Source organism: Eulemur rufifrons, chromosome 20 (genome assembly GCF_041146395.1).
Source record: "Eulemur rufifrons isolate Redbay chromosome 20, OSU_ERuf_1, whole genome shotgun sequence".
Classification (NCBI taxonomy): domain Eukaryota; kingdom Metazoa; phylum Chordata; class Mammalia; order Primates; family Lemuridae; genus Eulemur; species Eulemur rufifrons.
Window position 1 is genome coordinate 24,347,340 of NC_091002.1, and position 25,278 is coordinate 24,372,617.

General features: G+C 50.4%; 1 protein-coding gene across 3 annotated transcripts; it reads left to right on the forward strand.

The window, feature by feature from the left end:
* Positions 1 to 483: 483 nt before the first annotated feature.
* SNTA1 (syntrophin alpha 1) lies at positions 484 to 25,278 on the forward strand. Of its 3 annotated transcripts, none has more exons than XM_069495729.1 (8): positions 484 to 933; positions 3,780 to 3,965; positions 16,511 to 16,715; positions 20,053 to 20,260; positions 20,409 to 20,539; positions 23,491 to 23,719; positions 24,346 to 24,533; positions 24,635 to 25,278. In XM_069495729.1, the coding sequence occupies exons 1-8, from the start codon at positions 624 to 626 to the stop codon at positions 24,744 to 24,746; spliced, it is 1,569 nt and encodes a 522-aa protein (XP_069351830.1). In that variant the 5' UTR covers positions 484 to 623; the 3' UTR covers positions 24,747 to 25,278. The 3 variants fall into 3 exon arrangements, with proteins under 3 accessions (XP_069351830.1, XP_069351831.1, XP_069351832.1); XM_069495730.1 differs by having other exon boundaries at positions 23,491 to 23,687; XM_069495731.1 differs by having other exon boundaries at positions 23,491 to 23,687; positions 24,638 to 25,278.

Consider the following 25,278-nt stretch of genomic DNA (forward strand, 5'->3'; position numbering starts at 1 on the left):
GGAAACTAGTTTCTTCCCACGCTCCCGGAGTAGCAACCCTGTGTGCAAACTCCCTCGCGGCCAGGCGTCTACTTCTTAAACTCAAGCCCTGGAGCCCAGCACTCTGCCATGCTTTGCCCAGCCCCGACGCCCAAAGCTTCGCATCAGGATGCGTGGTTCTGTCTCTTTTTCTTGTGCTCCCACGACCGCGAGCTACAGCTCCAGCCCAGCGCTCCACTGCCATTCCCAGCGAGCGCTGCCACCGCGGGCTCCTAGAGCCCCGCCCCCGACGCGAAGCCCCGCCCCCATGTGGCCCCGCCCAGCACCCGCTCCTCTGGGGCTCCTCTCCTTATTTCGTGCCCCCGCCCTGATACGCCCTTCTGGCCCATCTCGCAAGTCCCGCACTACATCCTTAGGCTCCTGGGCCCCGCCCCAGCCTCCCTCTTTTGCTTGTTGCTCCGCCCCCAACCATCGGCCACACCCCCGGATGGCCCCGCCCCTCGAAGCTCCACCCCCAGTAGCAGGGGGTAGGTGGCGGCTGGCCCAGCCGGGCCCCGCTGCCCTCTGCCCCGGGCGCTCGGTCCTAGCGGGCTGCGTACGGCGGGACAGGGCGAGCGCGGCGGCCCGGGGGCTCGGAGGCGAAGATGGCGTCAGGCAGGCGCGCCCCGCGCACCGGGCTGCTGGAACTGCGTGCCGGGGCGGGCTCGGGGGCCGGCGGCGAGCGGTGGCAGCGGGTGCTGCTCACCCTGGCGGAGGACGTTCTGACCGTGAGCCCCGCCGACGGCGAGCCCGGCCCGGAGCCCGGCGCCCCGCGGGAGCCGGAGCCCGCGCAGCTCAACGGCGCCGCCGAGCCGAGCACGGCGACCCCCCAGCTGCCCGAGGCGCTGCTGCTCCAGCGGCGCCGCGTGACGGTGCGCAAGGCCGACGCCGGTGGGCTGGGTATCAGCATCAAAGGTGGGCGCGGGACACTGAGGGCACGGGGTCGTGGTGTTTATTGGGCCGCCGAGGGCGCAGGGGTCGCGGGGGCTGGCAGAGCACAGAGGACATGGAGCTGGAGGCCTGTCTGGGGGTAAGAGGGTCTGAGGAAAACGAGGGCTCTGGGGCCCCAAGGTCGGAGGAGGGTTTTGATAGTTGGAAGTCTCAGGGGGTCACGGAAGACACAGACGTGGAGAGGGTTGTGGGCACACCAAGGACACGTGGGTAGGGAGTTCTGGGGGCAATTAGCATGGGCGTCAAGGACAAGAGGGGCTCCAGGAAGGCAGAGGGTGGGAAAGGGGGTTGAGGCCTGGGACACCATTAGGGCAGGGAGGGGAAGTCCCTGAGAAACAAGGTGGGGGCAGGAGGCGAGGCCTGGAGTTTGGGAAGCACAGGGGCGGATAGGAGCCGTGGGTGGAGGCACAGGCTGGGATCACAGACAGGCGGCCAGCAAGGACCTAGAACTCTGAGGACCCAGGAAGACTGTGTACCTGGGTGGGGAGACCTGACAGCTGGCTTTGAATCTCTGATCTGTCTCCACCTTGCACAGGATGGAGGGGGTGGATGTGGAGTTGCCACTCCTCTCTGAGAGCTCTCAGCCCCCCATGCTGACAGCCAGTAGGGTGAAGTTAGGGTACAACCGGACTGTGTTTGAGTCCAAAATCAGCTGTGTGGACTTCCTATCTCTGAATCTGTTTCCTCAGCTGTGTAATGAGGATGATGATTGAGTTGTGATGTTTCTGTGAGAGCAGGGCTCACCATGTCAACACATAGTAGGTGCCTGGTTAGTTACTGCTTTTAGACAATAGGGAAAGTGGAGACCAGGAGAGACTCCCAAAGCAATTAAACATAGTGCTCAAAATCCTTCATGCTCCCAGCTGCTGGGTTCACCATTCCTGCCCATCTGTTTCTCAGGGTCCCATCCCCCAGTAGAATGTCTTGGGAAGGTGTATTAGCCCTGTATCACCTTGAATGTGCACCGTCCCCTCCCTAGGTCTCCCTGGTACTGGTTCTGTTCACTGGTGCCTCCAGACCCTTTGGCGTGAGTAAAGAGGTGGGGATGGTGGAAAATGCCACCACTGTGTGCCATGTGCTGTGCCCCATACACTAGTCTCATGATCCACTTTGTCCTGGCAACAAGTGGTAAAAGGTAGGGAGTATAATCCCCATTTTGCAGATAAAGAAACTGAGACTCAGAAAGGAAAAATGATTTTTCCCAGGATATCATGGTCAGTGAGTGGCAGAACTGGGATTTGAACCTTAATTATCAGGCCACTGTCCCCCTAGAAAGTGCCCAGGGGAGTTGGTTCTTTCCTGTGGAAGGGCAGATTCCCCAGGCAGCCAGCCAAGAGGGCCTCAAAGGGGGAAATGGGAAAGCCAGGGTGTGCGTACCAGTCTTACCCCTGAACTCCAGCATGGTATAGGGCAATAGACCAATCCGAAAATTATACTCAGTGTATCAGAGCAGGAAGGAACTTAGAGTTCATATAGAATTCCATTTTGCAGATGGACAAACTGGGACTCAGAGAGGAGCAGGGACTTTCCAAGGTCCATAACATTACTCCAGCTCCACACTTCCAAGGTTGGGGTGAGGGTAATTTTGGGAGACTTCAGGGGAAGTACCAGCTCCATCTAATTCCTTGTGGATGGAGACTGGGCTCCCATTGCCATGGTAACCCCTCCTGTAGAGTCTAGCTTAGTCTGAGACAGCCATGAATGATCATAGCTTCAAAGTGAACTGAAGCCCTGAGTTTCAGGTGGGAGAGTATAGTTATAAATAAAACCCCTGCGTCTCCTAGATCTCAAGCTCTCTGCAGATGAGCAAACTATTGGGGCCTGTGTAGGGGTCAGGAGAGGCATTCTAGTTCCAGCCGTGCCACTAACTTGTTGTGTGACCTTGTAACGATGACTTCCCACTCTACGCCACTAGTTTCTCATCTTCAGAATTCTGGAGATGGACCACAAGCGTGATATCACAGGGCCTGACTTGCAGTCTACCACAGGGTTAAGAGTGTTGGTTCTGGAGCCCAGAGGCCTAGGTTCAAATACTGGCTTTGCTGCTTACTAGCTGAGTGACCTTGGTCAAGGGTCTTCTCTCCACACTTCATTTTCCCTAATAGGAAACTGAACTTGCATGTGTGAGGGAATGTTGTGAATATGCAATGAGACAACATTGAAAACATTTAGCACAGTGCTGGGCGCTTGATATGTGTAACTAATGTGAACTGTTGTTACTATTTCTGATTTTAAAGGGGCATTTAAGAGGTTAGCAAGGAAGCAATTCAGTAAAATGTATTAGCTTATTTAGCATTGGAGATGCAATTCAGACAGGCTTTTGAAATCTCTAGACTTTACGGCTTTGGTTTCCAGCCTGGGTCCTGGATTATGAAACTTTATCATTGTTAAAAAGATTCTTTGGGGCCATAGGAAGAGCTGACTTCTATCTTAATTCCAGACTGGGTTGCCACATTGTGGGAAAATTACTTAAAACTCAAAATATTTAAGAAAAAGCTATTGAAGTACTTTGTAAGTTAATCAAACACTGGTGAATACCCAAAGCATTTAACAAAAGATCCAGGGACCAAACTATAGCATTATGAATTTTGATAAGTATTGTGAGTGTCCCAAACTTCTAAGTCTTCTGAGATTCTCTTTATTCTCCCATCTCTCCTTTACCCACCCTGGGCTGGGCACCGAGGGAGGCCCTAGAATTAATTTTGCCTTGACTTGGCTCCCAAGCACTGGAGTGTCTGCCTCAGTTTGTCTGCCTCAGTTTGTCTGCCTCAGTTTGTCTGCCTCAGTTTCTTCTTTCTGTGCCTGTGCAGGTGGCCGGGAGAACAAGATGCCTATTCTCATTTCTAAGATCTTCAAGGGATTGGCAGCTGACCAGACAGAGGCCCTCTTTGTGGGGGACGCCATCCTGTCCGTGAATGGGGAAGACTTGTCCTCTGCCACCCACGATGAGGCGGTGCAGGCCCTCAAGAAGACAGGCAAGGAGGTGGTGCTGGAGGGTAAGTTCCGGGGGCCCAGGGCCCAGAGGGCTGCGCGAAGCTGTTTAGCTTCTTCCCCAGCTCTCCCAAGCCTCAAGTAGCCACCTCCCAGCACTGGGGGCTGGGAGGTAGGCAGGGTTGAAAACAGAAGCAGAACTTGGGACCTGCCTGGAGACAGTGTGGGGTAGTGGAGGGAGAGCAGGCACAGAGCCACACCACCCTGGTTTGCATTCCCTCTCTTCCAGTCACTCGCTGTGTGGCCTTGGACAAGTCACTTCATTTCCCTGAGCCTTAGTTTCCTCATCTGTGAAATGGGGATGTAGCTCTTGCCTTTCTGGGTTGTTGTGAGTAGGGCGGAAGGTACATGGTAGAATGTGCCACCCAGCGAATGACTCAGGGAAAGAGAAGAGTGGGGACTGGGGAAGGGGCAGCTCAGATTCTTTCCTGAGGGGTCTGGGGAGCTCTCTACTCTAGGTTCTTTCAGCACCCAGTAACCCTAAAACCCTGAGACCCGTCTTCCTTTGGGAGAGGACGTGGCCTTTACGTAGCAGGACATCAGATCCTTCCAGCAAGGATCAGAGAAGAGTTTTGGGGGGGAGCCTTGGTTGGATGGCTTTTTTCACTATTCTCTCACTGTATGGTCTTGGGTGAGACCCTTGCCTTCTCTGGGCCTCAGTTTCCCCATGGGTTGTGATAGGCCTCCTGCTGTGCTTGTCCATATCTGTCTTTTACTCTCTCTCAGGAGGTTTCTGCTTTGCTCAGCCCTTTCCTCAAACTCCATTCTGTCAGCTCCGGAAGCCTGTGGGGGCCTGAGGAATGTGTCTTTGGCTTATGGCCCAGAACAGGCACAGGGAGGTGGCGGGGGCTGATGGAGAATACCATGGCCAGAGAAGCTGCTGAGTTGAGTCTCAGCCCCAAATTCTGGTAGGTTGCCTTGGTTTCCCCAAAGGGGTCTCCAAGAGGCCACAGAAACAAACAGGCTCTGGGTCCCTGGGGGATCTCTGTCATTTTTTTAATACTTAAAAAAGACTGACTCTAAAGTGGTAGTCCCTAAAACCTTAAGTATATCAATCATATTTTAATGGCAAAGTTAAATAACAGGATTACACATAAATGATACGGATATATGAGACCTTTTCCCACAGACACCTCATTACTTTGATATTTATAGCCAGCAATGCGGTTTTGAAAAACCGTTGACATTCATCAAAATGTCATATTTCAGTTGACTTGAAAGCTCTTTTAGTTTCCGTTGTCTGAAAGTTTAGTCTACGGATGGTAAAATTTCTGCTGCAGACACATTTCTAATGCACATCAAGGTCCCCTTGCCTTCCTCTTTGCATGGAGAATGTATCTATGTGGGTTCTCAGCATGTATGGTCATTCTGAGAAGGTAGTTTCTCTAAATTTTGATGCTTAAAGCATCTTCTGACTTTAGGAGCTTACAACATCCAACTCTTCCCTCTAACTCGTGTGCTCCGTTCCTTCCTCACTAAGCCAAGAAACATTCATAGACACCTACTACGTGCCTAGGGTGTTGAACAGGGGGATCAGAAGCTAAACCAGGCCAGGCGCGGTGGCTCACACCTGTAATCCTAGCACTCTGGGAGGCTGAGGCGGGAGGATCGCTCAAGGTTAGGAGTTCGAGACCAGCCTGAGCAAGAGCGAGACCCCGTCTCTACTAAAAATAGAAAGAAATTATATGGACAACTAAAAATATATATAGAAAAAATTAGCCGGGCATGGTAGTGTATGCCTGTAGTCCCAGCTACTCGGGAGGCTGAGGCAGGAGGATCGCTTGAGTCCAGGAGTTTGAGGTTTCTGTGAGCTAGGCTGACGCCATGGCACTCCAGCCTGGGCAACAGAGCAAGACTCTGTCTCAAAAAAAAAAAAAAAAAAAAAAAAAAAAAAAAAAAAAGAAGAAGAAGCTAAACCAGACCCAGGCCCTCTCCTGAAGGAGCTCACCCTCTAGTGGGGGGAGATGAAACATATACACTGTTTTCTTCTTACAAACTATTTAAAAAACAGTTCCTAAAATCTTGTCTGCTCTGTGATAAATCTCTGTTTGGCCTTGGGTAAGACCTTTGTCTTCTTGTAACCTCAGTTTCCCTATTGGTTGGGGTTAGGCTAGATCAGAGATGACCAATAGCTTTCACTTAGAGTGTCAGCTCCACTGGTAGCTGCTGGGAGCTCCATATTTGGAAGGATTGGGAGGCCTTGTCTGGGCTCAGCACAAAGGAGCTGGAATTGATTAGCAATGTCTACCACAGATACAGTAGAGAAGAAAAGTAACATGTTATACCATCCCAGGACTGAAGGTCTCCAGCCCTTATGTTATCTGAGACTTTTCACAGCACAAGATCATTCCTTGGTAAACCCTGCCCCAGGTCTGGATAGAAGAAAGGAGGGTGTGGCCTTCTTGGTTTTTTTCTCAGCTTTTTCTTAGTTGAAGTCTCTTTTGACCTGCTCTCCTGGTCCAACAGTCCTATGGATGGCAGTGCTTCCACCCAAGGCTGCACAGAGTGGGAGGGAGGTGGTGGCGAGGCACTGGGGCACTGGGGTGAAGAATCTCTAAGCTGCACGAGTGATCTGACCGGGGTGGGGGGACGGGTGGAGGGGTGGATGGGAGGATGCTGTGGCTGGTCCTTGAGACTTTGAGAGTTTGTGGAGAAGGTCAGGGACTGGCAGTCTGGAGCCAGGGTTCCTGGGAGCCTCTCTGGTTCTGGGTTTCCCCCAGAGCCCAGTCACTGGCCACATTGTTCAGCAGTTCTCTGTTCCCATCCCACTCCTGAGGTCACTTCCAAGGGGCCATGGAAGGATGGCCTGTGCTTTAGATGTGAATCTAGCAAGGCAGCTGGGCATCTTTCCTGGGGCTTGGGGCCTGGTGGGTACAGGGTCCCCTGCCCTGAAAATGTCATGGAAGAACAGGTGTTACTAGCAAAATCTAGGTGTCAGCCAGAGCTTGACTTCCCTGGCCTAAGTTGAGGGCTTAGCTGGGCCTCCACAACCCCACCCTGCCTCCTGGAACTTTTCCTCTGCTAGGTCAGGGGTTTGTACAAATGCCCTGAGCTTGTTCTCAGCCACAGGGCTGTGTTTGTGACCAGAGTCTGGGCCCAATCTGGCAGCCAACGTGCCTCTGTCTGCTGCTTAGAGAGGCCCATTGTGTATGCAGACCTCAAGCCAGGGTCAGCCTAGGCCCTTGGAGACCAGGCCTAGGGGAAGAAGGAGGGACAGCCACAAGAAAAATGCCCTTTCCTCCTCCCACCTCCACTGTGGCTGGCAAGACAGTGAAAATATTGAGCCATTCATGCCTTAAAAAATAATACTAAAAGACAGTAAAAATTAAGAAAGTGAGGCCGGGCGCGGTGGCTCACGCCTGTAATCCTAGCTCTCTGGGAGGCCGAGGTGGGCGGATCGTTTGAGCTCAGGAGTTCGAGACCAGCCTGAGCAAGAGCGAGACCCCATCTCTACTAAAAATAGAAAGAAATTATATGGACAGCTAAAAATATATATAGAAAAAATTAGCCGGGCATGGTGGTGCATGTCTGTAGTCCCAACTACTCGGGAGGCTGAGACAGGAGGATCCCTTGAGCCCAGGAGTTTGAGGTTGCTGTGAGCTAGGCTGACGCCATGGCACTCACTCTAGCCTGGGCAACAGAGTGAGACTCTGTCTCAGAAAAAAAAAAAAAAAAAAAAGAAAGTGAATTTTAGTGTTTTCTATGAAGTAGGGAAGGTACATCCCACATTGAGATCAGGCTTTTAAAAGATAAGGGCACAGACAGAGTAGCATGTATATAAATGTGCGTGACAAAAGGCACCATAGAGTAATAGGATTTGCTATCACCCCCATTTTACAGACAAGATTATCAAGGTTTGTTGAGAATAAGTAACTTTCTTTAAGTCATACAACTAGTAAGTTGGCAGATTCAGAACTAAAACCAAGGTCTGTCCGGATACAGAGGCCACTATATCCTCAACTTTGGATAATGCCTGTCTTGCATGGTTGTTTTCAATATTAAAGAATAATGCATGTAGGCCGGGTGCGGTGGCTCACGCCTGTAATCCTAGCACTCTGGGAGGCCGAGGCAGGTGGATCATTTGAGCTCAGGAGTTCAAGACCAGCCTGAGCAAGAGCGAGACCCCGTCTCTACTAAAAATAGGAAGAAATTATATGGACAGCTAAAAATATTTATGGAAAAATTAGCCGGGCATGGTGGTGTATGCCTGTAGTCCCAGCTACTCGGGAGGCTGAGACAGGAGGATCGCTTAAGCCCAGGAGTTTGAGGTTGCTGTGAGCTAGGCTGACACCACGGCACTCACTCTAGCCCGGGCAACAGAGTGAGACTCTGTCTCAAAAAAAAAAAAAAAAAAGAATAATGCATGTAAAGTGCCAAGGCCAATGCACATAGTAGGCACTCGATTATTTATCTTGTTTATCTTATTTGCTATTTATAAGGATGAGGCAATGTATTTTTTTTTTTTTTTTTTTGAGACAGAGTGTCGCTTTGTTGCCCAGGCTAGAGTGAGTGCCGTGGCGTCAGCCTAGCTCACAGCAACCTCAAACGCCTGGGCTTAAGCAATCCTACTGCCTCAGCCTCCCGAATAGCTGGGACTACAGGCATGCGCCACCATGCCCGGCTAATTTTTTTTTTTTCTATATATATTTTAGTTGGCCAGATAATTTCTTTCTATTTTTAGTAGAGACGAGGTCTCGCTCATTGCTCAGGCTGGTCTCGAACTCCTGACCTTGAGCGATCCACCCGCCTCGGCCTCCCAGAGTGCTAGGATTACAGGCATGAGCCACCGCGCCCGGCCGAGGCAATGTATTTGAAGTGCATAGTACGGTGTCTTCCATGTGGTAAGCATTCAATAAACATCATCCTTTATCGCCGCCATCATCATCATCATCATCATTTTCTCTAGTAAACTGCAAGCTCTTTGAGGGCAGGAACCGTATGTAGTTTGTCTCTGAGCCCCCAGGCCTGGCACTGAGCCCAGCGCACATTAGATCCTGGTGTTTCGGGAATGATCCGTAGGGTACCTCTCTGACCTTTTCTACTTTACGTTTAAACTTTTCAATTGCAGTTGACTGTGCTGAATGTTTAAGATGGGGCTCAAGGCTCATGCTGGGCTTGCCTGACTCCTGAGGTTTTCTGTCATGAGTCCTCAGAACTCTGAGGCCAGCTCCCTGCCAGCTCCTCCCCTGGGAGATGGACACTGCCAGCTGTCCCGCCTGCAATTTGGCTCGATGCATCACCACCGCCAAAAGTGGGATGTCACCAACGGATGTGCTAATTTGGGGCCACCCTGTTCAACTTAGCTGAGTGATGTGGTGCCCCAGAGACGCCTGAGGGCCTCCTGCCCCAGGAGCGGAGGCATGAATGGAGCCCCCGCCTAGTTCTCCCAGGGCTGCAAAGACCTGTTGTTCTAACTGTTGTTCTCAAGGAAACATTTATTTGGCTGCACACACACATAGCTTTGGACCATGTGACTCCCTACAGACAAAACTTGGCTTAATCCAGCCCTGGCCTGTTCCCCGGACCTTGATTAAAATGCCTGTGGGCCTCTGGAGGCAGGTTCTGGCCCCCATTAGCTGTGTGACCCTGGCTTCTGCTGGAGGACATAATAGTGACAATAATTGTGATGGTAGTGTCTGCTGCTTACTGATGCCTACAGTGTGCTAGGCACTGTGCTAAGTGCCTTCCCTACATTATTTCATTGACTCCTCAATGCCACCTCTGCAAATTAGGTACGTTATTCCTCCCACTGTATAGAGAATGCTGAAACTCAGAGAAGTGAAGTCACTTGCCCAAGGCCACACTGGCAGAGCTTGAATATGAGCTCAGATCAGTCAGAAGTGAAAACCCATATTCTGAAATATTTATACTGCACTGCAAGTCATACCCGCCCCTCTGAGACTCCGTTTATTTATCCATTAAACAAGGATATTATTCACTTGACCAGCCTAAAAAAAAAATTAAACAAGGATATTAATCCATCTCATTGACTTGGTGAAGGTGTATTTAAGAGTTGATATAGAGTAGGCCCTCAATAAGTGTTTCTTTATCCAGTTATTAATATTCTAGTACCCTGAGTCTAGGCTTTCTGGGTTGAGAAGGGCCTTATCTCTGCATCTTGGCTTGCGTGGTTTGGAATGTGGTGGTCTACTTTTGAAAAATAAACTAGACTTAAAAAAAAATTTAGAAAGCAATATATGCTTATTCAAAAAATAACAACAGGAGAGTGTAATGTGATCATCTCATAGAAATAACCACTGTTTGATATTCTTGCACATTTCCTTCCAGAAAGTGTCCATATTTATTTTTATCATTTAATAAGTTGAGGTCATGTACCTATTTCTTATTTTTTTTTTTTTTTTTTACTTTTTATTTTTTTTTTTACATTCCAGAGAAGGAATGGGTCAACCCCCGAGAGTGGAGGAGACCCTCATTCCTATAAATAGTTGCATAATATCCCATTATTGGGATTCATTCACTCATTTAGCAAATATTTACTGAGCCTCTGCTCTGTGCCAGGACTTGACGTAGGCACCAGGGATACAGCTATGAACAAGACTGCGTGGTCTCTGCTGGTCAGCGAGCCTACATCTTGTTTTTAGCAGCCTCTTCTCATGGACATTCAAGTTCTTTCTGGCCTCTTGCACCACAGACAATAGCCCTTCAGTGCACCTGTGAGCATTTATCCGCAGTGTGGTTCTTGGAAGGGGTATTGTTAGGTGCAAAGGTTCACATGCCTTTAGGATATTGATAGGTGGTACCCACCTGCACTATTCAAGGACAGGGCAAATTGAGATTTTTATCTCCCCAGGTGTGGCAACTGGGCTCTGCCGGTCAGCCCTGCTGCGGGGCCTGCCAGAGTCCAGGAACTATTTATATTAATAGTTCAGCCTTGCTAGACCAGCAAGACCTTAAAGGTCATCTCTTCCAGAGCCTGTCGGAATCTCAAGTCCTCTCCACACCACCCTGGGCGGGCAGGTGAGCGGCTTGAACTTGTATTCTCACAATGCCCTGCTCTAAGAGCTGGCATATCAGGGCCCATTATATATAAATAAACCGAGGCTTAGAGAGACCTTGGGACTTGCCAAAGCCAGATAGCAAGTGACAGGCAGGGCCTGGATTCAGATCCCTATCTGTCTGTCACCACATATGAATACTATGCCCATCTCTTTATATAATACTAGAAATAATAACCATACAACTGTCTACTGAAGACCTGTTCTATGCCAGGCAGGAAAAAGTGCTTTACGGGTATTGAATCTGATCTGTTTTACTTCCATTTTAAAAATGAACGAATAGGCCGGGCGAGGTGGCTCACGCCTGTAATCCTAGCACTCTGGGAGGCCGAGGCGGGTGGATCGCTCGAGGTCAGGGGTTTGAGACCAGCCTGAGCAAGAGCGAGACCCCGTCTCTACTAAAAAAAATAGAAAGAAATTATCTGGCCAACTAAAAATATATATATAGAAAAATTAGCCAGGCATGGTGGTGCATGCCTGTAGTCCCAGCTACTCGGGAGGCTGAGGCAGAAGGATTGCTTAAGCCCAGGAGTTTGAGGTTGCTGTGAGCTAGGCTGACATCATGGCACTCACTCTAGGCCAGGCAACAAATAGAGACTCTGTCTCAAAAAAAATAAAATAAAATAAAAAAATAAAAATGAATGGAGAGGCTCACAGAGGTCAAGTCACTTGTCCAAGGTCACAGAGCAAGGATATTAAACCAAGCCTGCCTCACTCCCGACCTCTCTATCAATATTCTTGCTCCAGCTTGAGAAGCCTTTGACCTTTCAATATTCATTCCTTTAACAGATTTCTTATTTACTGATAACCTGGTATATGTTAGGTACTACTCTGGATGTTGAAGATACCCCTAGTGAACAAGAAAACAGGGCAGTCCTTGCTCTCATGGAACTGACATTTTGGTTAGAGGAGGAAGGCCATAGACTAGTAAACAAATGGGTCGATCATGTAATTTCAAGCAGGGGTAAGTAAGTGACCACCCACTGAACAGACAAGGAGAAGCTCGAGCTGGGAGGACAGGCTTCCTTCCCTTTAGCCAGGACCTGAAGCTAGGACGTTTAGTCACAGACATTTATTGAGCACTGGGCTAAGTACTGGGGTGTGGGGATACTGTGTTGCCCAATCAGATGTGTCCCCTTCTCTCAACAATACCTGTGTGGCCCCCAGCACCCACCCTCCCCCCCCCAGTTATACTGGGCTGTGTGAATGATCCTGCCCTGTCTTGGTTGTTGGTGTCTCCAGCGGACTCTGTCCTGGCTCCTTGGGGCCAGCACCAGGTCCTGACTTCCCACCTTGGCAGAGCTGGGGGTCCCTGGAAAGTGGGGCTTCTGTCTCTGCCTCAGCTTCCCTAAAGAGGAAGGACCCTTGTGTCACTGCTTTACCAAGCTCCTGGGCCAGGGGCTTGGCTGGGGAGGGTGTGGACACTGGCTAGGCCTGTTCTTGGCGTGTCAAGAATGCTAGCTGCAGGGCCATGGTCACGCTGCCCTCAGCTCTCTAGGCCGCAGGCTTTGGGCAGCCCCGCCCTGCCTGGCTGGGTGACTCAGGCAGAAATCAGAGCTGGGCTATATATGGCCACACTCTGGGGCCCCCAGGACCCCACCCCCACTCTGGGACAGGCCACTTGGTTTGTGAAATCCAAGTCCAGTTTCTGGCACCAGCTGGTGTGGTGTCCATTTATAGCATGTTTCTGTGGGAGAGGAGGAGGACCCAGTTCTGGGACAGCGGGATGAGTAGGGGCTCTAGCAGTTTCCCTGGCTTCAAAGTTGACGAATGTTCATTTGCTGAGCATGTAGCATATGAGATCCCTGTTGGATTCTGGGGATACAGACATGAGTCAGATGAGGTCCTTGCCCTCCCAGTGTTTACAGCCTGGTGGGGGACGCAGACCCCACACAGACAACCACAGGGGAGAGGGGTCTAGGAGACTGCAGGGTGTGGTGGGTCCAGACTCAGCATCTGGGAAGGCTTCCTACAGGGGGTGACATCTGAGCTAGGCCTCGACCTTGTGGGCTGTGGCACCTTCTAAATGAGCCTGTCCTGCTCCTGCCCTAGCATTCATTTTTCCACCCCCAGAACACCAACTCTGAGTGTTCTGAGCAAGCCCAGTTTCTGTCCTCCAGGAGTTCCCGGTTTGGTAGGGAGGACGGCCCCACCCCCAGCACAAAATCACAATAGGGCTCTAGGAAGTGTGGGCAGGGGAGGCTGGGAGGTAAGAAACACTTATTTCTTGAGTCCCTACTATGCACCACGTGTCTTACATCGCCTTATTTAATCCTCTTTTATTGACTAGCAGATTGAGGCCAGAGAGGTGAATTACCTTGCCCATGGTCACACAGCTAGAGAGTGCTGGAGCTGGAATTAAAATCCAGAAGCATCTAACTCCAAACCATGTACTAAGGGCATTCTATGCAGAGGGAACTGCATTTTCAAAGGTGTGCAAGTGTGGAAGCTCATCCAGCTTCTGAGAGCTGTGAGTGAGTAGTCAGTATGATTGGACCAGAGTGTGAGATTAGGCATATGGAAGGAGCTGAAGCCAGAGAGGTGGGTGGGCCCCAGATCCTAGAGGGCCTTGCAGTTAGGCAAAGGGTGCAGGGCAGCCAGAGCAGGGCTTTGAGCAGGGGAGGGAGGGACATGGTCACTTATAGCAAGGAAATGTAGCAGTTTTACCACTGGGGGCTGTATTAGTCAGGATGCTTTTGACTATAAGTAACAGGAACCCAATTCAAAGAGGTTTGAACATTGAAGAAAATCTTCCAGAACATCTTGTGGCAGCATGGCTCCAGGGGGCAGATTAATCTAGGAGCTGATGGTATCATTGAAAATCCAGGTCTATACATCTTTCTGTTTTCCCATCCTCAATGGGTGGACCCCAACTCTTGTGGTCAAAAAATGGCTATCATTGCCCTAGGACCAAGTTCCCTCCCAGCAAGTTCGAAAGGCTGGAGGAGAGGAAGAGGAAGAAAATGTGCTTTCCCTCGCATCTCATTGGCCAGAACGGTATCATCCGCCCCTTTCTAAACCAGGCACAGGCAAGAGGGGTGGAATGATCGTGATTAGCTTTGACCAATTAAGATTCTCCCCCTTGGCTGGGGAGAAGCTGAGCCTCCAGGACTGAGGGTTGTGTTAACAAGAAGATGGTTTTTGGTTGTCAAGTAGGCTGTGATATGTCTGTCCCACCTCCACTGCCGTCTGAGACATAATTCAGTAGTTAGTCCTGGGGTAAATTGTCACCGCAGTCATAAGTCATTTTTAGTGCTAATCCCTAAACATTGGATTTAGGCTTAGTTCTCTCAAAAAGACCTGCTGTTGCTTTCAACATAACTTCTCTCCCAATCCCAGGAGGGTTGGTAACTCCTCGCTCTTTACCCCTGTTTTCCTTGAATCAGGGGCATCTCCTGTGACAGAAATAGCTTCTTATCTGTTTCTTCCAGGGAGCTGGGCCAAGAACTGCTTCCTAACTCTTTCCTGGGCTGTCCATTCACAGGCAGGGCATGCTGGCTGGGCTTTGACTGCAAACGTCAGATAACTAGCAAGCCAGACGGCCATGGGAGCAGGTGTGGTTGAGAGAAGGGGAAGGGACAGCTACCCCCAAAGACTAGCAGGCATCAGGCACCCCCCCAGTAGAGCAGCAGAGGGTACACCCTGGCTGGGCAAGAGAGACCAGTGCTTGGACAAGTCTCTTAACCGCCTTGATGTATGCGTTCTTGTCCTAGTCGCTCATGTGAGAGATGAGGAGACTGCTGCTCATCAGGATTGGAGCAGCCCCAGTAGTCAAGTCTGCCCACCAACCATTTCCCCTTCTTCCTTGCTAAGGGCAGTCTGATTTTATTGGGTGAAATATGGTCAGCCTCAGAGGCTGAATTGTGATTGGTCAGAGTTGTGACCACCCCCTCTTACTGATGATTGGACTAGAGATGGGCACACAGCCCAGTTCTGGCCAATGAGATATAAGGAGACATCTATTGGGGGCTTCAGGAGATACTTACCTCTCTAATAAGAGGGAGGTGTGAGGAGACAGCCCTTTCTCTGTCTGTGTCCTCTTCCTGCTTTGGGTTTTGTCATGTAAGGAATGGTTGGCTTGTGCTGGGGCAGCCATTTTGTGGTCATGAGGGGAAAACCAAGAGAGAGGCAAAGAGGCCTCCAGTGAATCCAATGTCATTGAGCCACTGACCCAACCCTGAATTGCCTTTCTCCAAACTTCTTGGTAAGTGAAATTATAAATATCTTTATTATTTAAGGCACTGTTACATATTTTATTATTTGTAGCTAAACTTATCTAATTGATACAGCAAGAATGACCAAGATGTTTCATGACCAACCAGACTTAATTGATTGGTAATGGCTGCCATAGATTGATCACTGGTGTCTTCCATGAGCCAGGGATAGAGAAGTAGTGGCACAAGTGTCCTGTGTTTGCCATTCCAGTCCTAGGACCAGTCCAATACCTGGCACATGGTGCTCAAGAAAGCTGATTTGTCCCCGAATCTCTCTGTTCCCATCAAGCTCTTCCCAGATCAACCCTGGCATCATGTTGCCTTTTGTTTCTAGCTGCCATTGCTAGTGAGATCCTCCTTCTCTAGTAAGGCATGGGATCCTGGCGTCCATCAGTGGGGCCCCAGTCAAGACTTTTGGTTGAATATATCAGAACCCTACTTGATTTTGCAACCTGACTTTATGAAGAACGAATATCAGAAATTGGAACATTACTCTGGGAGGCCAAGGTGGGAGGATGCTTATGCTCAGGAGTTTGAGACAGCCTGAGCAAAAGTGAGACCCTGACTCTACTAAAAATAGAAAAATTATCTAGGCATCATGGTGCGTGCCTGTAGTCCCAGCTACTTGGGAGGCTGAGGCAGGAGGATTGCTTGACCCTATGAGTTTGAGGTTGCAGTGAGCTGTGATGATGCCCACTGCACTCTACGTGGGGTGACAGAGCAAGACTCTGTCTCAAAACAAAAACAGAATACAAAACTGGAACATTAGCAGGTTCCTGGCACAGTTTCCCTCTATCTCTCAACATGCATCTCTACTAATCTCTCTCTCTAGACCAGCTTTCTCTGCTTCTCTGTACCCCCAGCTGAAGGCAGTTGCCTTATGACATCCAAGCCATCAGTCTAGGATCTCTTCCAGTGTCAATCGGGTAGCCTAATGTGGCTCAGGTGTTCCCCCAGTCCAGCTAGCATGGCCAGGGGTCAGGATCACATGCCAGAACATGACTTTATGGGTCAGTTGGTCAGAGAAGCAGGTCTGAGCTGCTATTCTAGAACTTCGCTGTTCAATATGGTTGCCATTAGCTCCATGTGACTATTCGAATTTAATTTTAATTTAATTTAAAAATTCAGTTAATTTGTACAGCAGGGATACTGGCAGGTGTCCAGTATTTTCTTCCCCACTGCCCTATAAGGGACTTTAGCCTAGACGAAGATAGTGATATTGGACATAGATTAAACTCTTAATGGATTAGTGATAGTTGTGATGTGTGTTGCATGGGAGACCGTGTCACCATGGCAACTGCTGACCTCTCTCCTGACCAGTCAAGTACATGAAGGAGGTCTCACCGTATTTCAAGAACTCTGCTGGCGGGACCTCTGTGGGCTGGGACTCGCCTCCCGCCTCACCCCTTCAGCGGCAGCCTTCCTCCCCTGGCCCCCCGCCCCGGAACCTCGGCGAGGCCAAACACGTGTCCTTGAAGATGGCATATGTCTCGAGGAGGTGCACCCCTACCGACCCGGAGCCCAGGTAAGGCTGGGGTGGGGGGCCCAGACAGACAGATGCCCCGGTGTTAGGAGGTAGGGCCAAAAGGAAAGATACCTTTGTGTTTTACAAGTGACAAACGCAATGCCAGAAGACAGTAGGTGCTTAGGAAATAGGTTGGATGCCTGAGTGAAGTTATGGAGACGACAGTGTGCTTTGCTTCTCACTTCTTCCTCCGGGCAGTTCACATTTGAGGAAGAACTTGGTCTGGGAGAACCCAGGTCCAGTCCTGGTACTCTTTGGCCTAGTCCTTCTTCCTCACTGATCTTTCGATCCTCCACTGTGAAATAAGGTGGTTGGCTTCAGTGATCCCCTCAAGTCTCTGCCAACTCTGCTATAGTTGTGAAATGTCTGGTAACATTTGTATCAGGGCCACGGAAGGTCGCCATCCTTCACAACTGAGCAGGCTTTAACAGTTCATCATTGATAATAGGACTGATACCAGCTAACATTTACTGAGTGCTTACTGTGTAAGCACTGTGCTGAGAGCTTTCCATGTGCGAACTCTCACAGTGGCCCTATGAGCAAAATCCTGTTAATTCACCCCCATTTTGTAGATGAGGACAGAGAGGGAAACTCACCTGCCTGAGATCACACAACCAGAAGCCCTCTCTGCTTTAGAAGCTGCAGGTGCCTAAGTGATGGTGGTTGGATGAAATAGATGTTGGTCAAGTGGGGTATGCCATGTTGGGGTGGTGTATAAGTGACATACACACAAAAAGCTTGTTACAGCCTAGGTTCAATGCCAGGCAAATGCCCATGTTGGCTGGGAGAGCTGCTTAGTGTCCAGCATCCAAATCTCTTGGCCACTTGATGCCACACCCCTGCCTGCCCCCATGAGGCAAGAACTGGTGACTCACAGGTAACTTACAGGTGTTTCACTCAAGGGGCCTTTTGTGTTGGGTGAAGGTGAGGTGGTGTTAGTCCTTCCTGAGACTCACAAAACTGTGGATTCCCAGCCTGATCCCAGACATTACCTGAAGCATGTTTGTATATGTGTTTCTATGTGTGTATACATGTAGATGTCAAGTAAATGCAAGTGTTTATGTGAGCATTTGCAGGTATATGGGTGTAGATTTGTAAACATGTGTTTATATGTGCATGTATATGCATATATGTGTGTACATGTATGCTTGAACATGTGCATGCATGCAAAACTATGTGTGTAACCTGAATATAACTGGGCTTCCATATGGCCCACCGTCAGTGCAATGTCCCAGTCAAAGGAACACAGTCTGGCCACCAAAATATAATGAAAACTATTTCAAACTTTTACTCAATGTTAAGATTGCATTGGCATGCAAGTATAGAAACCCAAACAAGCAATAAATAAATGAGGAGTTTATTTTCCCACATGTTTAAAAAGAAATCCTGTTGGGTGCAGTGGTTCACACCTGTAATTTCAGCTACATGGTGGGAAGCTTAGGCAGGAGGATTGTTTGAAGCAGGGGTTTGAGTCCAGCCTGGGCAACATAGCAAAAATAACATCTCTAAAATAATAATAATAAAAAAAATTAGCTGGGTATGGTGACACATTCCTGTAGTCCTAGCTACTTGTGAGGCAGAGGTGGGAGAGTCACTTGAGGCCAGGAGTTTGTGACCAGCCTAGGTGATATAGTGAGATCCTGTCTCAAAAAAAAAAAAAAAAAAAGTCCAGGGGTCAGCTATTCAGGCTGCTGTAGATGCTCAAGGATGTCGTCAAGGAACCAGGCTTCTAGCTTCTTCCTCTGCCATTTTTATTATGGATTTGCTTCTTCATGGAGGCAGGACGGTGGCTGCATCTGCAAGCATTGTGTCCATATTCCAAGCAGGAAAAAGACAAAAGGCAAGGAGACTTTTCTCCTGATATTTTGGCTATTGTTGGAATAACAAACCCTCCTAAAATTTAGTGACTTAGAAAATAATATTTATTATTTCTTACAATTCTGTAATGTGGGCTGACTCAGGTGGTCAGTTCTGCTCTTTGTAGAATTTACTGGGGCCGGAAGTCCAAGATGGCTGCTTCACCCCTGTCTGGTACTTCAGCTGGGATGGTGGGAAGAGTTAGGGGCTGTGCATTTCTCTTTCCATACGGCCTTTCCACATTGCCAGCTTATGCTTCCTCAGAACATGTTGCTCTCAGGGTAACTGGACTTAATCATTTTTTTTTATGAATTATTTTTTTAGAGACAGTGTCTTGCGCTGTCACGGGCTGGAGTGCAGTGATGTGATCGTAGCTCACTGCAGCCTGGACCACGTGGGCTCAAGGGATCCTCCTGCCTCGGCCTCCGAATATGCTGGGATTATAGGCATGAGCCACCATGCCCAGCCTAGACTTATTATATGGTGGCTTGGAAATGCCAGAATGTCACTTCTGCCAAATTTGATTTGTCAAACCAAATCACAAGGTCGAGGGGAGGAGAAATGAATTTTACTTCTTGCTGGACGAAGTGGACTTTGTGCACAGGGAGGGATGGATTTGGCAGAGGCCATCTCTGGAGACTAATTACCATACCTGGGAAAGATTTATCTTTCATTCAGGAAGGGACACCCTCTCCAGAAACTTCTGTCTGTATCTCATTGCTGGCCCTTGCTGCAGGGAGGCTGGGAATGCAAGTATTTTGCTTTCTACTTCTGCAGCAGAGGAAGGCAGAGATGAAGGGTGTGGGATGGGTGTTGTTTGAGAGCCATCCTCTGCCGTCTGCCTCACTCCATCCAGTACCGAGATGCCAAAGGGTAGTGAGTGTTTCATGCCTCACAGATCATTTTGAAAATCCTCTCCCTGTCACTACTCCTGTTGGAACCTCCCTGAAACTCGCCTCCACACTAGCCTGCCTGGCAGTCGTTTGTCTCCTCCCTTCTCCCCCGCCATTCCCCCAGCTTTGTTTTGTAGATCAACGTGGCCTCTCAGGCTTCTTTAGTTTAGTTTTTGTCCCTGTTAGTGAATGACTTTGTTCTGTGCAAGAAGGAGAACCTGTGAGCTGGCCCAGCAAGAGAATCTTCCTTAGAAACCAGGAGAAAAGGGCAAGATTCTGAATTGTCACACAGTAATAATTTTGTCCACATCACACGTTTGAGAGTGTGTGTGTGTGTGTGTGTGTGTGTGTGTTTTGTACGTATATGCATATGTTTGTGTATGTTGTAGTCTCTTGTCCCTAGACCCCTTGAAGCCCCAACAACTGTGGCTGGTGGCCCAGCAGTGAGCATGGCTCCTGATTCTCTCACGGATGTCCCCTCTGGTTTCTCCTGGTGTGGTGGTGGGTGGTTTCTTGGGCCAGATTTCAGGGTTGGGCAGCTGCAGCCTAGTGGTCAGGCCCCGCCTCCACCCCATTTGTGCCTGCAGGTATCTGGAGATCTGTTCGGCAGATGGCCAAGACACTCTCTTCCTGAGGGCCAAGGATGAAGCAAGCGCAAGGTCGTGGGCAGGTGCCATCCAAGCCCAGGTCAACGTCCTGGTGCCCTGGGTCAAGGACGAGCTGCAGGCACTGCTGGCGGCTACGGGCTCCTCTGGGAGCCAGGATATCAAGCAGATCGGCTGGCTGACTGAGCAGGTGCCTGCCCGGTCGGGACCTGTCCCTCCCTTTGTTCTCCTCCCTTGGAGCTGGCCCTGTTCTCAGTAGCCCTCATCATTTCCCCCCACCCTGGCCCTCCGACCTCTCCCCTCTCCACCCCGCCTCACTGCTGCTTTGCCCCCTGCAGCTGCCCAGTGGGGGCACAGCCCCCACCCTGGCCCTGCTGACCGAAAAGGAGCTGCTCCTCTACTGCTGTCTCCCCCAGACCCGTGAGGCCTTGAGCCGGCCGGCCCGCACTGCCCCGCTCATCGCCACCAGGTATGCAGAGCTGGGGGGGGAGATGTTCCAGAGGGGCCCCAGAAGCCAGGACTCCAGCCCTATTCTACCCTGAGTTATCCCTGTCTGGGCCTTGGTTTCCTCACCTGTGAAATGGGAGCTTGCTTTCTTTATTTTTTTTTTAATTTTTTTATTCTTTTTTTAATCTTCGTTGGCATCGTGGGGATGAAATGGGAGCTTTCAACAGAAGGATGTGAGGTTTCACCAGCCACTCATTCATTGACACCTACACCTTGTGCTGCATGGTTTGGGGGACACAGAGCTAACCCCAGCAGTCTCTCCCCTCAGGGAAAACACAGTCTGATGGGGGAGACAGACCCAGGAACAGCCATTGCAGTGCAGGGCTTGTAGGAGCCACTTAACTGGCCTGGACTGGAAAGGCTTGAGGGAGGTGGTGACGTTTGAGCTGGACTCTGACAGCGGAGAAGACGTTCACTGTTTAAGGAAGAGTGGACTAAGCCGGGTGCGGTGGCTCACGCCTGTAATCCTAGCACTTGGGAGGCCAAGGTGGGAGGATCATTTGAGCTCGGGAGTTCCAGACCAGCCTGAGCAAGAGCAAGACCTCGTCTCTACTAAAAAAAAATAGAAATAAATTAGCTGGACAACTAAAAATAAATAGAAAAAATTAGCTGGGCATGGTGGCATATGCCTGTAGTCCCAGCTACTCGGGAGGCTGAGGCAGTAGGATCGCTTAAGCCCAGGAGTTTGAGGTTGCTGTGAGCTAGGCTGACACCACGGCACTCACTCTAGCCCGGGCAACAGAGTGAGACTCTGTTTCAAAAAAAAAAAAAAAAGAAAGAAAAAGAAGAAAGAGTGGACTAGCCTGAGCAAGAGCAAGACCCCATCTCTACTAAGAAATAGAAAGAAATTATCTGGACAACTAAAAATATACAGAAAAAATTAGCCGGGCATGGTGGCACATGCCTGTAGTCCCAGCTACTCAGGAGGCTGAGGCAGGAGGATCGCTTGAGCCCAGGAGGTTGCTGTGAGCTGGGCTGATGCCACAGCACTCTAGCCTGGGCAACAGAGTGAGACTCTGTCTCAAAAAAAAAAAAAAAAAAAAAGTAGAAGAACATCTCATGTAGGGAGAATATCATGGTCAAAGGCACAGAGGCATGGAGGGCTCATAGCATGTTCATGGAGCTGTGAGGGTGGTATAACTGGAATGCAGATTTCATGCAGGAAGCGGAGAGAAATGAGATGGGGTTTTGGCAGGGCCAGTCTTACAGAGCCTCTATTGCCTGGTTAAGGCATGTCAGCCTTATCTTTAGAGTTGTGGCAGTGTCGAAGGAAGAGTTTAAGCCAGGGAGCAAGGTGACTCTGGTTGTATTTTAAAAGAATCTCTGTGGCTGCCACGTGGGAGAGGCACTGGGGAGTGCGGGGCGGAGGCTGGGAGGCTGCTGCAGTCGTGCAGGAGAGATGATGGTGGCTGGGGGAGGTGGAGGTGGGTGGAAGCAGCAGATGGCGAAGAAAGGCAACATTTGCATTGGAAACCACATGGGTGGTAAAATTAACAGGGCTTAGTGCTTGCCAGATGGGGAGGGCGAAGGAGGTGTCCGGAATGAATGGGAGGTTTGGAGCCTGTGTCTGGGTGAGCATGGGACTGGGGGTGGGGGTGCAAAGGGAGGAGGCTGGGGCAAGATGCTGAATCAAGTCCAGAGTGTGTGTGGGATGGATAGGAGCTTGGATGGGAAGCCTGGGGACTTGCGGGTCTGTAGCTCAGGCTGGAAAGTGGGAGACTGGGCATCAGCAGCAGCCCCAAGGGGAAATGAGCTACAGGAGAGTCGGTGGAAAGAGGAGTAAAGAGGGGCATGCGCCAGAACTCTGAGGTCTGCTGCCCAGAGAGAGGCCGTGAGCATCCCAAGGCCACACAGCAAATACAAGTCAAGCTACAGGGTCTAAGGCCCTTGTCACCCATGTCTCTTTACCCCGGGCTGGGCTCTGGCCCTTGTGTTGGGAGTCTGCTGGCTATTAGGGATAATTAGGTCATGGATTGTCTACCTAATCGAGTGACAAATGTTCATTGAGCACCTACTATGTGTTAGGCGTGATTTTAGTTGCTGGGAATACAGTGGTGAACAAAAGACAAATTCTACCTTAGCTGATATTCTAGTGAAAAAGACAGGCAAAAACCAACTGAAACAAATAAATAAAAAGTATAATTTCTGGTACCATGATAAAAAGGAAGGCTAGTATGTGACAAGGGCACTATTTTATTTTATTTTATTTTATTTTATTTTTTTGAGACAGAGTCTCACTCTGTTGCCCAGGCTAGAGTGCCGTGGCGTCAGCCTAGCTCACAGCAACCTCAAACTCCTGGGCTCAAGCAATCCTGCCTCAGCCTCCTGAGTAGCTGGGACTACAGGCATGTGCCACCACGCCCGGCTAATTTTTTCTATTTATTTTTAGTTGTCCATATAATTTCTTTCTATTTTTAGTAGAGATGGGGTCTCGCTCTTACTCAGGCTGGTCTCGAACTCCTGACCTCGAGCAATCCTCCCGCCTCGGCCTCCCAGAGTGCTAGGATTACAGGCGTGAGCCACCGCGCCAGGCCAGGGCACTATTTTAGATGAGGGGTCAGAGAAAGCTTCTCAGAGGAGGTGACACTTAAGCAAGGATCTGAAGGAAGTGAGGGAGTGAGCAATGCCGATAATTGGGGAAGTGTGTCTGGGCAGAGGGAACATCACGTGCACAGGTGTGAGGCAGGTGTGCACTTGGTGTGTGTGACACTAGTGCAGCCGGAGTGAGGGAGCAAGGGGGAAGTAGCAGGGGGTGTCTCCTGCTGAGTGAGTCAGTGCCCACTGGCAAGTCCTGTCCCCCATTAGGTGGTAAAGGACTCACAGGGTCCTTTCCCAGGCCACTGCCCCCTTTGCCCAGAACTATTTGTCCCCTGCCCGAAACCTCATGCTTAGCCCTGTGCTCCCCATTCCCAGACTGGTGCACTCTGGCCCCTCCAAGGGCTCGGTGCCCTATGACACAGAACTCTCCTTTGCCCTACGCACGGGCACACGCCATGGTGTGGACACTCACCTCTTCAGCGTGGAGTCACCACAGGAGCTGGCTGCCTGGACCCGCCAGCTAGTGGATGGCTGTCACCGGGCCGCCGAGGGTGTGCAGGAGGTGTCTACAGGTGCGCTGGGTGGATCTGGGAGTGCCTTTCTGGTAATGAGCCTCTTATTCCCAGAGGCATGCAAGCTTCCTTCATTGGGGTGCTTCAGGAGGGGCATGGAAAGTAGGATTTGGGCTCTTCAAGAACCTTCTGTTTTGGATGTGCAGGTGCCCCAGTAGGTAGAGAGACTCTTGCCCCTGTGGTTTTTCTTGCTCTGGCTTTGTGATTCTGCTGCTGAGGATGTGAGAGATGGCACTTGGTGTAGAGTTGTCAGATAAAATATAGGACACCCAGTCAAATTCAAATTTCAGATAAATAAGTATGTCCAAAGTATCCATTGCTTATCTAAAATTTAAATTTAGCTGGGCAATTCTCCGGATCTCTAAGGGCCACGCTTGGTAAGTCTGCTGATGTAGACTTACAGGGAGTGGGCCTCCTGTCCATGGCAGCCCTCTTTTCTACTTATGGTGCTGCTAGAAGTGGGGTTAGAAGTGGGTGTACGTTCTCTGAGGCTGGAGCTGTTTCAGTAGTTTAGGGTACGGGTGTCATGACAAACAGTGAGCCTCCCATCCCTGGAAGTATTCAAGCCCTACCTTGTGGAGCTGCAGTGGGGGTTGGAGGTCAGGCTTGTGGTCTCTGAGCTGCTGGCTGTGCCTGTGCCCACATGCCCTCCCCGCAGCCTGCACGTGGAACGGCCGTCCCTGCAGCCTCTCTGTGCACATTGACAAGGGCTTCACACTGTGGGCAGCTGAGCCAGGTGCTGCCCGAGCTGTGCTGCTCCGACAGCCCTTCGAGAAGCTGCAGATGTCCTCAGATGATGGTGCCAGCCTCCTTTTCCTGGACTTTGGGGGTGCTGAAGGCGAGATCGTGAGTGAAGGGCTGCCTCTCCACCCTGGGGAGGAGGGGGTATGCTCTTCCGGAGGCCCGGCCGGACGCGCCCCTGACCCTTCTCTCCATCCACCCTACAGCAGCTGGACCTGCACTCGTGTCCCAAAACCATGGTCTTCATCATCCACTCCTTCCTCTCGGCCAAAGTCACCCGCCTGGGGCTCTTGGCCTAGAAGTCACCTGGTGCACTAGCCCTGAAGAAGGGGCGTCCATCACATGGCCTGGCCTGGGCCTCCACCGACTGCCTGCTCACCACCGGGCCGAGGGAAGGGAGAGGAGAGGAACACGGACCTCAGAGACCCAGCCCCCGAGGGAGCTGGATTGGTCTTGGGGACCAGCACCCAGACCCAGGACATAGTGGGTCCTGCCTGTGACAGGGTGGCCTTCCCACTGCCCACCTCCACCAGTGCCTTTTGCAGAGAGATATTTTGTGTACACAGAAGCCATTCCGAGCCTGGGACCTGCCCCCGCGGGGATCCTGACTCCAGCCAACAGCAGAGCTGCCAGGCCTCCTAGAGGTCCCTAAGCCACCCCCAGAGGTCCCTTCTGAAGCTGAAGTCCCCTGGGGTCAGCAGCAAGAGAAGGAAGAGGAGTCTTTCTGTTCATTTTCCCCTCAGCCTCACCACCTTGGGGCATCTGGTTTTTCTCTTCATCCTCTCTCTCTCTCCTCTTTATTCTTGGTAAATAAACAGCCTGTGAGCACATAGGCAGCCTGGCCCAGTGT

Coding starts and splice junctions, on each gene's coding strand:
- SNTA1 (XM_069495729.1), top strand. CDS start 624: ATGGCGTCAGGCAGGCGCGCCCCGCGCACCGGGCTGCTGGAACTGCGT. Junction 23,720..24,345: donor GATCTGGGAGTGCCTTTCTG/GTAATGAGCCTC, acceptor CCCTCCCCGCAG/CCTGCACGTGGAACGGCCGT. Junction 24,534..24,634: donor GGGGTGCTGAAGGCGAGATC/GTGAGTGAAGGG, acceptor TCCACCCTACAG/CAGCTGGACCTGCACTCGTG.